General features: G+C 34.1%; 1 protein-coding gene across 1 annotated transcript; it reads left to right on the top strand.

Moving 5' to 3' along the window:
- Nucleotides 1–1475: 1475 nt before the first annotated feature.
- On the top strand, nt 1476–15704 carry LOC135941018 (serine/arginine repetitive matrix protein 1-like). Its single transcript, XM_065486220.1, has 8 exons — nt 1476–2009; nt 4332–4670; nt 6546–6848; nt 7226–7426; nt 9401–9753; nt 12282–12489; nt 13777–13856; nt 15415–15704. Exons 1-8 carry the CDS (start codon nt 1476–1478, stop codon nt 15581–15583), a joined length of 2187 nt encoding a protein of 728 aa, XP_065342292.1. The 3' UTR covers nt 15584–15704.
- The last annotated feature ends 1353 nt before the right edge of the window (nt 15705–17057 follow it).

Genomic DNA, 17057 nt, shown 5'->3' with positions numbered 1-17057 from the left:
GGTTCGTTATTATTTGTCATCAAACAATAAATGAGATACCCAGAAGAGCTAGCAGTCTTAAATTCTCAACTGTCATCAATCGAATAAAAATATTTTGGTGTCACAAGCTCCCTAATTCGAGGTGAAAGATTTCATGTTTATATTTTACTGCAAAAATAAACTGTAATTTATTTATTTCATCTGTTATTAAAAATTTATTGAAGTGATATAATTGAATATAACATTGAAGCCTTTATTTCTATATATGATAGTAACTTTATTAAATAATCAGTTAAAAAATATTTTTGAAAGCCTTATTCAATTTTTTAATTGAATCTAATTCAAATAGTATTTACCATCTATTCCTACTTACCGTTGTACAAAATTTAGAAATGAGAGAAATGTTAACAATAGACTTCACATAATTTCATGCTGATTATCAGCTTAAAAAATGAGAAAATGTGCAATTGGGCTGGCTGGCGTGAAAAATTTGTTCAAAATAAATGGTTCTTAGTTTTTTCTCTTTGGGGGAGGGGGGGAAGTTAATTTCGAAATAATTTTGATCAAAAGTGGAATGATAGGGATTTTTGTATTTTATTTTAATTTGTTTTATGAAAAGTTTACCCTAAAACCGACAATTTTTTTCATGAACTTCTGACCAAAAGTGCATCAAAATCCCATTTTTTATTTTATTTTACCGGTTACGCCCTCATATTTGAGCAAAGGAAATTAATTACTTCCTGCGTGAGAAAAATTATGAAAGTTTGATAGTGAGTAGATAAAAAATGGTGAGTCTTGAAAGGTTGTCATTTTTTTCAAAAATTGCAGATTATCGAAAGGGGTCAGTGTTTGGCCTCATTTAAATTCACCAGTTGATAGTAGCGTCAAAAACTGCCTATTTTCAGAAAGCTGATTAAATTTCCAAGTTTTTTCTTATTTAGCAAATTTTTCTCAAACTTACTATTTTTGCACAAAATTCGTCTGAAAATTTCAACTGGCCGTTAGAGAACCTTAATTTTTTTGTGGGAAAATTAAACTTCCCATAATTAAGTTAATTTATTCGAGAATCATCTCAGAAATAAATTAATTTTTCGTTTTTTTATTTATATTATTTTTGGAGGTAAACTTGGACTCTTGTGCCTATCAGAGAATTTTTATCGATTTACAAAGACCGATTCAATTAATTCAATTGATTAATTTAATTAGGCCACCTCGTGTAACAAAAATAAAACAGCATGTAGTTAAAAATAAACATCAAAACCGGAAATGAAATAAATTGCTAAAGCAATAAATTTTAATTAAAAAATACGTTTTCCATAAAATATACGCGAATTGGTCATAAATGTCAGAAATAATTAATTATTGCAATTCTGTTCTGTTTGTACAGTCAACAAATAAATTTAAAAAATTGATCCTTATTTATTAATTTATTAGTTTCTTATTAATCCGTGTATTTCAGCGCAGTCTGTTAGTATGAATTCAGCGTTTCAGGTGTGATGTCCGGTTTTCCGTCAATTCAGAAGCGGCACCTGCTTGAGCTGAGCTCGCTGTCGCCGTGGGAGCAGGATCAGGATCAGGACCAGGAGGTCGCGGAGGGTGCGGAGGGCAAGGTGTCGCGTCGGCGGCGCATCTCGTCGAGCAGCGAGCGGCAGTTGCGCGGCGGGCAGTGGCGGCCCGACGGCGAGCTCGAGTTCCGGCCCGAGTACCGCGACTCGTTTTGCGCGGCGGCCGCGTACGAGGCCGCGAAGCACGCGTGCGCCTCGCCGCGACCCTTCGCCCGGCGCTGCTCGTCTCGCACCAAGAGTCGCACGCCGGTCGCCGCCGCCGAACGAAAGCTGTCGAGCTGCAGACTCGACTTCCACTCGTGCGAGGACCTCGGTGCGGCCAACAACTCCGAGTCTGCCGACGCCTACCGGCCCTGGCGAACTGACCAAGCCACGAGACCGCCACTCAGGAGGCTCTCGACCACCCTCTGCCTCACCGGCGAAAGACAGTTCGAATCCGAGTACGCCCTCAGCTTTGGACACAAGGTTAGTTTTTTCTTTTTACTATAATTATGAGCACAAAAGATTGTAAAATTTCTTAAATTTTTTATTGTTTTTAATAAACAGTAGTGGTATTTTTTTTATTCTGAAGTTTTTTATTTTAAAAAAGATGTGCGGTATTTTTATTTAAAAAATTCTTAATTTTTATATTTTAATTAAAAAAACTGGAGTATTAAACAATTGTATATGCCTACCGTGCAAAGAAATTAATAATAAAAAATTTAATAAAGGTTTGAAACGCTCTAGATGGAATTACAAAATAGAGCAAAGGCACATTAAGAACTGGAGATCAATGATTTGTCTTTTTTTATCAACATTAATGAATGTCAAAGCTACACATTTAAATTATTTAGATGATCTGAGCCATATCTCGCTGAATTAAATTTTGTTAATGTTACAGAGCGGGTTTTTATTAATTTATTAAAAGTTTTTAGTAATTATTTGCCAATTTTTACAATGCTATTTCGCATTTAATAAAATTTGTAGCCAATAATCGTTCATAAATCTACTCATATTTTAAGCATTAATTTTATTCTTAAGATTTTTTTTCATCAATTTTCTACATTCAAAGCGATTAATATTGGATTTATTAAACATTAGATTAAATTTTTTAATTTATAGCGGAGAAAGGTTTTCAAAATAGTAGCAAATTAAAAAATTAATTTTGGTAGTTAGAGAAAATAAAAAGATAACTGAGTCAGGAATGTTAGTCATAAGAGTTTGATACGATTTTAATAACTATTAGTTTCTAAACTAATTTTAAATAAAAATAAGAAACGTCAGCCGTCTTAAAATGACAATCATATTTCCATTTCCAATATTCAATCTGCAAAACGCCAGTAAATTTAGAGCTAAACCTTTTTAACCATTTATATTCACTCTCATTTTGACAAAATATACTACAGCAGTTCATTTTTCTCAGAAATTCTAAAGGCGTCAGCATCCTCTGTCCTAGATTAATTGTAAACACTTCTTGCTGAATTGATCAACAAACTTTAAACTACAAGGAAGAGTTTATGATTTAGTCACTCCGTTGTAGTTTTTTGAAAGCGCCTTTTTAAAAATTTCAAGGAAAACGTGAACGGATTGCTTATTGTGGTCGGCCAGAGTCGGAATTCCCAGTCGAGTTCACTTCCTTTGTTGACGAGAGAGGTTCAAGGAAGCCTTGAATAATAAATATTTTTTATGAAACTACGTCCCTGGAATCAAATAGAATTAAAAAATGTCCGAGAATGTTTTACGAGAAAAAATTTAACTGCGTTCTCCTTATCTAATCAAAATAAGCAGAATTATACCATAGTAGTTTTAAATTTTGAGAATTTCGCATCTGTTAAAGAGTTAATTATTTGTTGCTTAGTTACATATTTGTTTAATATTTACATTTCTGATTAATCAAAATAATTGAGGCTGCAGTAAAATTTATACAGTAAAAATAGTTTACGTAACGTATGATAGAATAGAAGATGTTACAAAATGATAAAAAATTAACTTCGTTTTTTATTGTTATGAGGCAGCATTGCTTACATTTTAAATACTGTTTGTAAACTTGTTTTTACATTGTAGGACAACTAAATAAATATGCTTAAACGGTTATTTTAAATTTAAAAGAAAATTGAATGGCTCTACTCTGTGTGGACAGTTAGTTTCGGATCGTCCAGGGAAATTGAATAACAAATATTTGTAGCTATTTTTATGTTTATACATTTTAATTTGGTATTTATGCCGTTAATATTATTTGATTGTTATTTTAAATTGATTTGAAACTAGGAAAACTAAAAAAATTAATTACTGACCTTGATTACACAATTTGAACCTCTCATCTACAGTAAATTTACGAAATCCATGTTTCCGGTCTTTTTAATAAAACAAAATTATCCATATCCTGCCTGTAATTAAATAAATTTTAATTTTTAACTGAAAATTACACAAACCATGTATCCATTATTATTTGTTTCCCGAAACTAACTGTGTTTCGCGGGTTTTCACGCATATTCTTTGAAACCAGATGACTCTGGGTTCAATGTTTTATTATTATTGCTACAAATTTACCAACAAAAATATTATGGCTTTGATTGTCAGCAACAAGAAGCACAATTAATGTTTACAACAAGATTGTTGCAATCGTTTCCTTCCTGTTCATTTGGTTCTTCATGGACTCAAAATTTGTTAATTTCACAATACACTCAAAAATTGGATCAGAAATTCAAAAGAGTATTACACAATTTCTGTTTTGATTTTATTTGTCAATAATTTCTTCACTATAATTTTCGTCACTAAACAAAATGCTTTGGTTTTGCTTCATTACAGTTTGGTGTCGAGGAAGCGATGGATGCGACGCCCGAGTACCGATCCGCGTTCGTGGACTTCCCGCGGCAGCGTCCGGTGGTGCGGAAGCCCAAGGAGAGCCTCCTGCTGAGGTCCGAGGAGCGCGAGTCGCCGCGGCGGCGTCGGCCGGACTCGCTGCAGCTGCTCGAGCGGCCGGCGTCGGTGCACGCCAACTTCTCCACGCCCTCGTTCGACCCTGACGTCAGACCTGAGTACCAGGACTCGTTCAAGGACTTCCCCAGGCGACGGCCTGACGTCCCCCGGCCGCCCGCCAGTCTCACCCCCGAGGGCGCCTGGTTCGGACGCAGCGCCGAGTACAAGGTAAAAAATGCAAAAACAGAAATACTCTTCATTTTGGAAATTTATTGAGGCCGAAAATATGCTCAAATAATCTTTAAATGTATTTATTAATATCTTCTCCATCTAATTAAATTGGGCTGAAAATCAACTCAATAATACAGAACTAAATGCATCTTAAATTCGGTTCAATAATTTATGAGTTAATTTCGGCATATTTCCATAGGAATTCGAAATTAATTACAAACAATGAGCAACAGCTACGGATAAAGGGCAGTTTTGGCTCACATTTAGCAAAATGACAGACTTATTTAAAATTATTGGACAATTGCTCACCCGCTCTCGTTTAAATTATAAAAATAATTAAATAATAATAAAAGTTATGAGCTTATTGGTTTGCTCTTTTTGTCAAGCTTGATCGAATGAACGTCATATTTAAGTTATTTTTATTGGTAAATAATTCATTGGAGTTTTTTTAAATTCTTAAAAAAAATCTTAAAAAAATGGTCCTCGAAAAAAGAATTTCTTAAAGAGGAATGATACTGGAAAAGCCTGGAAAATGCTTGTTGCCAATGCATAAACTCATCCCTTAGGATTCAGTTGAAGCCTAAATTGACCTAAGGAGCGCTGTAATTTTTTGAGAAAATTGGCTGGAAAGTTAGCGTGCTTTTCAAATGGTAATGACTGTCTCCTTACTTGAAATCCGATTTAATTTCAAAACCAAGAGTTCCCCCAATAAGTGGCACACACCGTTCGACAGATCTCGACGAGAGGAATCGGAATATGCCAAGAAAATATGTTCAAGCACTCTAAATTTTGGAGAAAATTGGCAAAATTTGAATTTGTATTTTAGGAAGGTCATTTTTTTATTATTGCAAATTGTTGAACAAATTGTTTATCGGTCAATTGTTTAAGGCATCCAACAATTTAAATAATTTTCAATTGTTGCCCACTATCATTCCACTTTAAGACGCTGCGCTAATTATGAGTGTATAAAAATCGATTGTTGAAATATAAACACTGCCAAATCTCGGGTTTGAGGCATCTGACCCTTAGAGATTGAAAAATAAAACTTTGAAAGGCTGCATGGAATTTAATAACCGTTCTTTTGCACTAAGATTTTAAAAATAAATTATTGCAAATTGGAAGATGGGGATGTGGAGTGAGATTTGGATGATTTGAAAGATATTTTTTAACTGTGACGATGCATTGAAGAGGATTTTGATTTTCAAATTTTAGCAAAAGGGATGGAAGTGCGTTTTCTACCGGCACATTTTTGCTTGGAACTAATTACACATTTTCCAACCAAAATAGCTGAAATTCTTAAAAGCACTTTTCACTTTAAAGAATAAAAATCCGCTCAATCTTATGAAACGCGAGCATATTAATGTTTTATAAATTTTTACAGCCACAGTTTAATTTTAAAATTTATCGAGTGGCACGTACTATATATTATGATAGAATCTAAAATAAATGAAATCTTTAGAAATAAAATTTATAGACCTGGAAACTTGATCTTGAAGTTTCCCTCAAACTCTATTGGATTGATGAATGTCACTGCAACCATTTTTCAACTGCAATTTAATTAATTAAACGATATAAAAATTTATTCTAAGCTTTGAAACGATCAATTTATTTATTTTTACGATTTTTCTTGTATTATAATTCTATTTTTTCATCCATTTTGTAAAATTATTTTATAAAAATTTAACTGAAAAGTAGCTCTCTTTTCAATAGAATAACTGAAAAGGTGCGTTCTTTTTTGTTTATTTACAAAATAAATAGTCATTTTCTGCTTCATCTAATTTTGCAGGTGGTTAAAAATGTTCATTCAGAGAAAATATAAAAAATAATCAAGTGAAAGTTTATATAAATCCCTATGATCGTCTTTGGTTAAAGGCGAGTTTCGTCGAGTTTCCGCGGCACCGGCCGGAAGTGCGTCGGCACGTGGCGTCGCTGCGCAGCGGCGGAATGGTGGACACGTGCGTGCCGACCAAGTTCATGAACACGAAGAAGGCGTCGCCGACCAAGCCACCGCCACCGGGCCTCGAGTTTGACAAGTCGCCGATGGACGCGAGCCCCGAGTACCGCGACCTTTACCGCGACTTTCCGCGCCGCAGGCCGCAGCTGCACAAACCACCCTCTGGACTTTACACAGAGGGCGACTTCTGCGACGCGAATGAATACACGGAAAATTACAAGGTTGGTTTTAAAATTTAGTTAGTAAAATTAGAAATATTTCACACATATTTTAATTGATTTATTAAAAATTAATTCTAATGATTAATTCAATTTTGTTTAGGTTATTAGACAAAATTGTAAATTAAATTTTAAAAGGATTTCAATTTTTTTTTGAATAAAATATTTAGTTGATATAGAGGGTAAATGTGTTTTATATAAAATCTTTTGTCTGTTTTCACTAAGTTTCGGATTGATATATAAAGTATAAAACTATAAATCAACATTTTAACTTTTTTATAATAAGATGCAATTTATTTACCTATAAAATAATTTGCAGGAATTCGAAATCGAAATCAAAAGTTTGAAAAATATTAAGAAATAAATTTATTATGTTGAAGGATTCGCCTCGGATGCGACCGAAGGTGGTGAAGCCGTCATCGAACCTGATGCCAGAGGGCGAGTTTATCTCTTCGCCTGAGTACAAGGAGAACTACAAGGACTTTCCGCGGAAACGGCCTGAAGTGAAGAAGCCCCCGCCAGGACTCAAGCCAGAGGGCGAACTCATGGAGAAATCCCCGGAATACAAGGAAGCCTACAAGGTAGGAACGGTTTTTTTATATTTCTTGCAGATTGTTAAATCTTGAATTGTATATAAAAATTTAAAATGTCAATAACAGTGCAACTGAATAGCGATAACTTTTTAAAATTCTATGATCTGAATTTGATTCACGGAAGATAATAAAAATAAACGATATATTGGAAAAATACTATAAGCAAAAAAATTTATTGAGCTCTGATTGTGAGTTACCGTAAATTGTTATTATTTGATTTAATTTTAAATTAATCCAAAATGAATATTAAATCAAGAGAGATTTACAGTTAATTATTATTGCGTTTATGTAAGCCAAATTAATAAATATTTAAAGAGGAATGATACTGCAAAAGCCTGGGAAATGCTTGTTGCCAATGCATAAAATCATCCCTTTTGGAGAAAATTTGGCAAAATTTGAAATTTTACTGTAGGAAGGGCCGTTTTTTATTATTGCAAATTGTTGAAAAAAATTGTCTATCGATCAATTGTTTATGACATCCAACAATTCAAATAATTTTCAATTGGTGCCCAGTATCAGTCCACTTTAATTGCTAAAGATAGAAAAAAGCTGAATGATTGAGGCTGTTTGTTGTTGTGCCCTTGTTGGGTCGAATTTGGAACTGTTTCATAGCAAATCTTGACGGAATTTAGGGTATTAGCAAATTTCGCATACACAGTTCCAAGAAGAATTACATTTTTAACAATTCATGTGAGAATTTTTTGTCCCACAAAAGAGATAGACATAAAATTTTGTAACGAAACAAATTTTTAATGACTTTTGATAAATTAATATAAGTGTATAAATGCATATTTTGGCTGAAAAACAATAGATTTTGAGACATTTTTTTTTTAAATGGGCCAGAAATTGTAATATGTGCGCTGAGCTAGAGTTTAAGAATATTTGTATGTGTTGTATAGACGAGTTTTGGCAGTTTATGATTTTTTGTATTATGGTTAAAAAGGCTTCAAATGACATGAACCCTGTTCAATTGACGGCTCAGTGACGATTGTAAGCTCATAAAAAACAGTCTACCGTTTAAAATTCGCAGCCATACAAAAATTGTGCCTACACAGATATAAAAAATTCATATATATTTTAATCCGATTATTAAAAGGGGGAAAATTTAGCATAAAAATTTAAATAAAATGGAGAGGTAAGATTTGTGGGCTGCTCACAAAGAGTCTGTTAGTTTCCTTATTTGATGATAATAACAATCATAGTTTCGCAAGTGCATTTATTACAGATTCTGCATAATGTTTTGCACTACATTATTTTTCAAAATATACATGAGGTTTTTTCTGGTCATTTTTTACATTTTTACGTTAGTAAAACAATCAAGTGGATTGATTGAGCAAGAATTGTTGGCAACTGTATATTTGCAGCTGGTGTGCAGCAGTAAAAAAGATGATTTTAAATTCAAATTTTGCCATTTTTCTACAATATTTATATAATGCTTAGCCACATTTACTTGGGAGACCTCGATTCCTCTCGTCAAGATCTAACCAACAGCGAAAGAAAGCTTCTAGGGAAACTCGTTGTCGCGAAATAAAAGCAGAAAGACGGTCCTCACCCATTGATAAGCATGCTAACTTTGCAGACATTTAAAAAAAAGTACTACACCATTTTTTGCAGTAACTAATTCCCTATAGGGATTAGTTTATTATGCAATATTGACAACAAGGATGTACTTAAATTTTGTACAGTTATTATTCTTTTAATATTTTTTAAATTAAAATTTAAGAAACAAAAATAAACTTTTTCTTTAATAGAATATTCAAATAAAATCAAATGATGAAATGATAGCAAAATTTAAATTTAAACACAAGCAGTAAAATCAAATAATTTACTGCCGATAATCCTTAATTAAATTACACTCTGAATTAATTTGAACATAAAATATATTCAACCTTTTTCACTTAAATTAAAAGATGTAAAATCCCCTATTTTCATAATTTATTCAAATTTTAATTCGCATGAAAGGACTTTCCTCGTCAGCGTCCGAAGACGCCGCGTCCGTCAGACAGTCTGAAGCCAGAGGGGGGCGTGGAGGACCTGCAGCCCGAGTACCGCACCGAGTTCGTCGACCACCCGCGACAGCGTCCGGAAGTGCCGCGTCCCGAGACGACCCTGCGCCCCCGCGGGCCGTGGCTGGGCCGCTTCCCCGAGTACCGGGCCGCGTTCATCGACCTGCCCCGCCAGCGGCCGGTGACCCCGCGGCCCCTCAGCCACCTCAACTCGGACACCCTGGGCGGAGGCTACGTGCCGCAGTTCGCAGACAAGGCCAGGGCCAGCTCGGCCGGCCCCGCGGGCCCCGCGGGCCACGCCCACCAAAGGTACTGGTGAACCCTGACGCAAACACCGGCTCTGTGTTGTTTAAAATAATCGAGAATTTAATTAATGAAACGATGAATTAGTTAATCCTGCTTTGCATGACGCATTTTTCACGTTTAAGCACGTTTTGAGTTTTTCATTTTGCTTTTATTAAATTTTTAAACGCCCTATAAAGCAGAATTCCGTCAGTAAAAGGCCTTTAAATAGAATAATTGTAGGAATTAGGTTTTTTTTGGCTCAAATAAAATAAATTTTGAGCTTCAGGACAAAATAGAAATTGGAGTTTTTTACACTAAAATTGTCCTCTAAATTTAAAATAGATTTAAATAAAATGATAATTTTAAGCACAATATAAGCTTTTAATTCTTCTATTATCACTCATTATCTTCTGATCTAGACAATTTTTGACTCGATAAAATTTTGGCTGAAATTTGTGGTTCAGTGGCAATATTTGATTTGACCTCGTTATTATCCCACGAATTTCCTTGTTAGATTTTACATTTTATTTTCCACAGCAGTTTATCACATTCCTAAACTAAAACAAACAAAGAATTAATTTTTAAAGCGCACTTAATAAACTTATAATTAAAATTAATAACGTGTCGTGTATAGAACGCGTATCTCACTAATTTGGTCTTTCAATTAAACTTAATTAGCGTCGTGTAGACGAAATAAATCAATTTACGAAGCGACAGCCGGCCGGCAAGCAGTTAGACCCGTTTGAACTGTCTCTCGAGAAGGGCAAAAACGCAGCTCTAGGTCTTCACCGCAGTATGTAGGTCCAAACGCGAAAAGAAGCCTTAAACGCCCCCGCCACCCCCCTCCCCCGCCACCCCGTCGGAGTGTGTAATCGAATTAATAGACACACACAAAAAACACACTGACACACAAGCCAGCACGCCACGTATAACAAATAATTATTACCTCGCTCGAGATGACGCCGGATTTCTTCGTTTTCTGTCGCAGAAAAGCAAATGAAGTCGGTCATTAAGATGCCACCCTGTACCACCCTCGAAAATAATAAAAGTAATATTAAAAATGGATAAATATGCGCGGGATTTATTGCATGACGGCCGTGGCGCGTGTCTCATCAATTTCCGAAGCTCACACACACATAATACACAGGTCTTTAATCCAAATCCTGATAGGGTTGCCAAAAATTTCCATTTTTGTTTTACAGTTTTAATTAAATTAAAAATTTATTAACAATTTCATACTAAAACTTTTAGTGTTTTCATAGAATAATCTTTAAAAAATTTTTTTACACAAGTTTTGAACCTCAAAATATATATATATTTTTTAATATAACTAATCAAAATTCCACTTTGCAAATTTCTATTTGAACACCAAAATGGCTTTAAATTTAACAAATTTAAAAATGTAAAAAATAGTATATTTTTTAATCATATTATATAAATTGATTTAAGAAGAATAATTTTCATTATTATTAACAAAAAAGACCACGTTTTTATGTTTCTAAACTAATTAAAACCAAATTGAAAAGTAGTAATTTCTACATTAACCAATTTCGCGCAGTTTTTGACCAGATTTTCGTGTCCTTTAATAATTTTTTAATTTGAAAGGGTTGAAAATATTCCGAAGGGGTTGAATTGTTTTTAAAAATTAAACTTTGTTGAATTTGGCTGTTTTTTGGGTCAATTCCCACGGGTTTTCCCTTGCAGACCTAAAATTTAAACTAAAATTTGCAACATTCCCTCCTTTTGGGTCAACTTAAAATTTCTGAACCTTTAGAATCACGATATCATTCTGTTTTAAAGACATGAAACTTAATACTATTTGTACCAATTTATTTAAAACAAAGAGCTGAAAGATGCAGCTTAAAAAATATCATTTCCCCCTTTGTAGCCCTTTTAAATGACATTTCTAAGAAATTTGGCTTTGGCAAACCCTACTTGGAAGCATTAAAACTCACGCAACTGCGGCGTTCCCGAAAATCCAACAAAAACTGCGTGTTTCCCGTTCATTCGGAGGATATTTTGTCGTATTATTAGGCATCGAATCGTGTGTGCAGTGTGCATGCCCGGCCGATTGCCGACCCCTCCGTACCAATGGGCCAGTGTGTTTTACAATCTTCGTGACACAATGCTATCATTGCCGTTTTTATTGTGTGTGTGTGCGGACGAGACGTCGCGCACGAAATTCCCAAATATGCCCACGGTCTTATTCTATTTATTAGATTCCGTGCCTCGAAACATAGCATTTTCTCACCTAAAATAAAAGGAACAAAAAATGATGTGAATTTATAAATTGTGCTGTCCGATGTGATGTGAACGCGAGGAAAGAATTCTGTGAAAGTTTTATGATAATAAAGTCTGCTGATGGCCAACAACATACACGTTTTTCCGTTTTGTTTTTCAACTCTTTCTCCTTCTATCTTTCTCTCTCTTTTATTTTTGATCAGAACTTTGTTGCTGCAAATTATCCGCTTAATGCAATATTTAGCTTTTTGTCTGGTCACGATTGTTCACTTCAAACGAGTCTTTTATGCGAACAATGGCGCAAAATGCAGATCACCCTCTCCACAAAAGCGTGGGAGGAGCAGAAAGAAGAAAAAGTCGGCATCGTCTGCCGACAAAAGCGAACCAGAGAAGCTGCAGCCGCCGCCACCGCCGCCGTCGCAGCCTCCCCAACAGGAGCAGCAGCAACCCGAGACACAAAGGCAGGAACCTGCTTCTGCTCCCGAGCCGCAGACGTCGCCTCCCAGGACTTCAAATAAAGTGAGATTTATTTATGATCAACTCGGGAGCTTTCAGCTTCATGATAAATCAAATAAATTAAGTATAATTTCAATGAAAATAATTTTCGCACTAAAATGATTTCATTTTTTAAATGATCTTTAATTTTTAAAATAGTAATTATTGTTAATATTTTAATTATTCAAGATTTTTATTCTATTCTATCAATCACATATCAGAATTTACTATTTTTAAGTGTATTTACGTACAAATAAAAAAATTTAAAATAGTGATATCTCATAATAAGGCAACATACTCATTAATAATGTGAATATTAACCCCTTGTCGCAGAAAATCTGTTTAAATTAATGTGTAAAATAATTAACTTATATTTATATTTTTAAAATCCTCGACTGGAGCGTCAAATATCGGCATGTCAGATGTGCTCACTCAAAAATTTGAGCACCCAATTTTGCACCGTACGTGTAGCTTTTGCAAAAATAAAAAAATTATTTTACACAGCTATACTTGTTTGCCAATTTTACAATTAATTGTAACACAACTGCAATTTTAATCGAGGCTCGCACAAAACAAACAATAAAATAAATTTCCTTTGTGAGGTAAAAACGCTATTTGAAAAATAAAATATCAAGACAGCGAAGAAAAATGTTTTAATTCGTGATGCTGTGCTTTTTGACCTAAAGATTTTAAAATATGTTGCTTAATTGTACGAAATATATCTGATTCTTTATTTTTTTTTGCACGAAAACTAAACTACAAAATGTAATAATTAAAACAATATTTTCTTTTTGAGGAAACGTCAAGAGTATTTTATATGTGGACCAAAAAACGCTAGAAAATGTTTATATTTTTGAGTGAAAATCCAAAATAGGAAAGTCATACAAGTCAGGGACAAACTAAACTTATTTCTTTAAAAATATAATTTATAATATCTGAAATGATAAACTCGTTTGATAAAATTTGTCAAAACTGTTGTCATTGTGTAGAGAATATCCAGCTGAAAATATACATTTTATTAGCATTTTAAAGAGCAAATTTTAATAATATAACCTATAAAATAGTTTTTAAGCAACAGAATAAAATTGTTATTTAATAACTCCCGAAAATTACGGCGTTTTCTACGTTGTTTAATAAACGATGACAATGTTCTAAAGAATTTGTGGCCGTTATTTGTGATTCGCTAGAACCACGCCTCCATAATTCAAAAGTAAAACTTTTAAGACATTGCAAAATAATTTCTTTTTTAATTATAGTTTTTATTTTGGAATAAAAAATTCGTTTCAGACATTAAGAGATTTAAAATTTCAGGCCTTGCCGTCAGACCTTCCTCCGCACATTAAAAGCGGCGAGCCGGAGAAACTTGACCCAACCACTCCTCACGCATACAAGTAAGATTAAACATCCAACCCAAAAAATAAAAATCTTTGCAAAATCGAGGCAGTCGCGACCTTGCGTAATTCCTCTCATCGCGCAGAATTATATAGTACTATGGTTGTGCTGGCATGTGTGTTTCGTACCGTGCGTGCTCGCGATAAATCAGACACGGCAGTTGAATAAACGCCTCGACACGCCACACCATGATTAAAACGGACTGTGAAATAATTTGAATAGTTATTCTCTCTTTCTCTCTCTCTTCCCTGCTGCTCCATTCGTAGATTAAATTTTACGCGATGACGTGTTAGCCTCACATTTGTCCAAAGTGAAATAGAGTAAAACGTCTGCAGCGGCAACAAAGTTTAGTAATTATACATTTCTTGAAGTGTACTTTTATTTCATTTGTTTGAAGTTATTTTTGAAATTGTAAAGTTGACAGTGAAAATGTTTTGGAATTAAATTGAATTAATTTGATTTATTTTAATCAGACAAAAACGTAGATAAATTTTGTTATCTCTTTCTCCGGAAAACGTGGTTTCAGAAGATATCTTTACTTCCTTATTTGAACTTGAATTTCCTTCTTGCAACCTGCACAGGAAGTTTAAAAGTTGAAGCCTTTTAATTCCATGTTATTTTTTCACACCAGTGTTTGTTACAAATAAAAAAAACTAAGGAATTAACAAAAAAAAAAAAAAAATAGGACTAATTAATTTTGTGAAGATTTTTTCTATTAACGAAAACGATATTTTCGTAGAAGTAAATTTTTATGATGTTTTTAATGCATCTTTACCATTTTGTAACGTGATTTTCCAGCATTTATTGAAATTCCTACTGTGGCTCTGTAATTAACTGACAGTTAACTTATATAATATGTTGAATTGAAATGCAGGACGCTGATATTTTTCAAGAAAATGACTAAATTTTCAATTAAAAATGAAAATGTGGACGTACCTGTTAGGATTTTTCAATTTTGTCAGTTCAGCGATGTTAATTTTATTTAAATTATTTTAATCCTTGTATTTGAAAGCTCAGCGATTTATCCAAGTCATAAAAATATCTAAAAACGAGCAATATGGTCGCCGAAAACTGTTTAAATCTTGAAAACTATAGAAGTAGAAATGCTGTTCAAGAGATGGTGTAATTTTTATCGAAAAAAGTAAAAGTAGATTCCTATATTTGTTGAACCAATGAGATTCTAGATGTTTAATTTCTTAAAATTGAATTTGAGTCGCTTAAAATTCACGTACTTTGATAACAGCAAAGAAAAAATGTACTAATAGAACAATAACTAAATTTATAACACATGACCAGACAAACCATAGCAGAAAAATATTCTTAAAATTAGGTACAAAAATCCCCTTTAGGATTTTCAGCTTTTCAAAACACCATACCTTTCAAATTAATATTTAAAATCCCGAACAATAAAGCCTCATTTTGTTCCTTCTCTTCTTGTTAAAATCTTAAATACGACAGAGTGAAGTGCCGCCCCTTAACTTTGTTAAATTGCTTTTGTTCCGATTTTTCGATAAAACACGCGTGATAATTTTGCATTGTTTTGTGCGTGTGCGGCAGGACGCGTCGTTCGCCGATCCGGATCGCGCCGTCTGCTGTGTCAGCGTACCGAGTGCTGGAGGTGTGCGGCGTGGCGCCGCCAGAGGGCGACGACGCCGACAAGGGCCGCGAGCCCGGCGACGGCAAGTGGGGCTCCGGCTGGCTGGCCCGCCACCACTCACGCGCCTGATCATCCATCGACCACTCTCTCTATGCTCTATATTGAGAAATAATAATAATAATAAAATTGCAACCCCTTCAATGTGATACGTGAGTCATCCGGGAATCCTAAAATGTGCTTCGGAGATTGTTATTGGCAATAAATAAATAAATATATAAATAATAAAATATGTCATTGTTTTAATCTAAAGTGTGTTTTTTATTTAGATTCACGATTTTTGAAGTGGTGCGAATTTGATAAATTTACTTGTAATCCTAGATCCAAACATTACCAGAAAATTAATTATATTTCGAATAATCTAGTTTAAAAAATGGATACAATTAATATTTCTACACATACTTGATACCAAAATTTCCATACTGAAATCTTCACGTCTGATATATCAAACCAAATGTAAACAAAAGTAAATAAAAGTGTTTTAATTTAAAAAAAAAAACTTTAAAGCTATTATTCTAAAAGTGGATGGATACAAGTTTGAATTGATGGATGCAATAAGCAGGTGATCGATAAAAATTTGTTCTACAATTTGCAAATAGTAAAAAAGGACCTTGCTACAGTAAAAATTCAAATTTTCTCCCAAATTTCCAGCTCTTGGCCACATTTTTTTGGCAGATTTCGATATTTCTCGTCGAGATGTGTCTAACAGCGTATGAAATCTTTTAGGGAAACTAATAATTGTTGCGAAATAAAATGAGATTTCAAGTAAGGAGACAGTCTTCACCATTTTGAAAAAGACGCTAAAGCCAGCGTCCCTAAAAAAAAATTGCGCTGCTACTTAGGTCAATTTTGGTTTCAACTGAATCCTTGTGGACGAGTTCTTGCATTGGAAACAAGGATTTTACAGCAACCGCAGCAACAATCGTCTTTAACCAAAAGAAATTTATAGACAAATTTATAATTATAGACATAAGAAGTAGAGTTTACATGCCAACAGTTAAGATTATTTTCAATTTCTCTATGTGTGCAAATTATGAGCTAAATTTTCCTATTAAGTTTGAAGAGAGATACAGAGAACTCGCCTCTTGATTGGAATGCAAACTTTGCAGCCGATTTTCTCGCAAATTTAAACGGTAGCCTGGGAAAATAGAAAAATTCCCAATTTTCAGAGAGTATATTAGATAAAGGTGAAAAGGACTTCTCACTCTTTTTCTGTCTCTCAAGAAAAACGTTTGGACTGAAAAATATTTAAAAATATAATATGGCCCGCCAAAAAATAAAAAACAGGGGTGTTAACTAAAATACAAATTACAGTTATAACAATTATAAAGTATGAATGAATCAGAATTTCTAATGAGCGAACAATTCCATCCACGACCTAATCGTGAGCACCATCTGTCGACATTCCGCCCAGTTGCAGTTCTCCAACTCTATAATGGGTGCTGCCGCCCTCGAATTTCGCCTCCACCTCACCCTCTGCTGACATCAAAGCAAATCAAATAAACGAGGGGCTGGTTATGCAACGCGCCGCGCGTGCACGCTCACC

This window comes from Cloeon dipterum, chromosome 3 (genome assembly GCF_949628265.1).
Source record: "Cloeon dipterum chromosome 3, ieCloDipt1.1, whole genome shotgun sequence".
In the NCBI taxonomy this organism is placed as follows: Eukaryota; Metazoa; Arthropoda; class Insecta; order Ephemeroptera; family Baetidae; genus Cloeon; species Cloeon dipterum.
The sequence above is the reverse complement of the archived record's forward strand: the minus strand, read 5'-3'. Positions and strand labels throughout refer to the sequence as shown.

Excerpts from the sequence above, each read along its gene's own strand:
- LOC135941018 (XM_065486220.1), top strand. The coding sequence starts at position 1,476 with ATGTCCGGTTTTCCGTCAATTCAGAAGCGGCACCTGCTTGAGCTGAGC. Across the intron at positions 2,010-4,331 it reads CCCTCAGCTTTGGACACAAG|TTTGGTGTCGAGGAAGCGAT; the intron begins GTTAGTTTTTTC and ends GCTTCATTACAG. Across the intron at positions 12,490-13,776 it reads CTCCCAGGACTTCAAATAAA|GCCTTGCCGTCAGACCTTCC; the intron begins GTGAGATTTATT and ends TTAAAATTTCAG.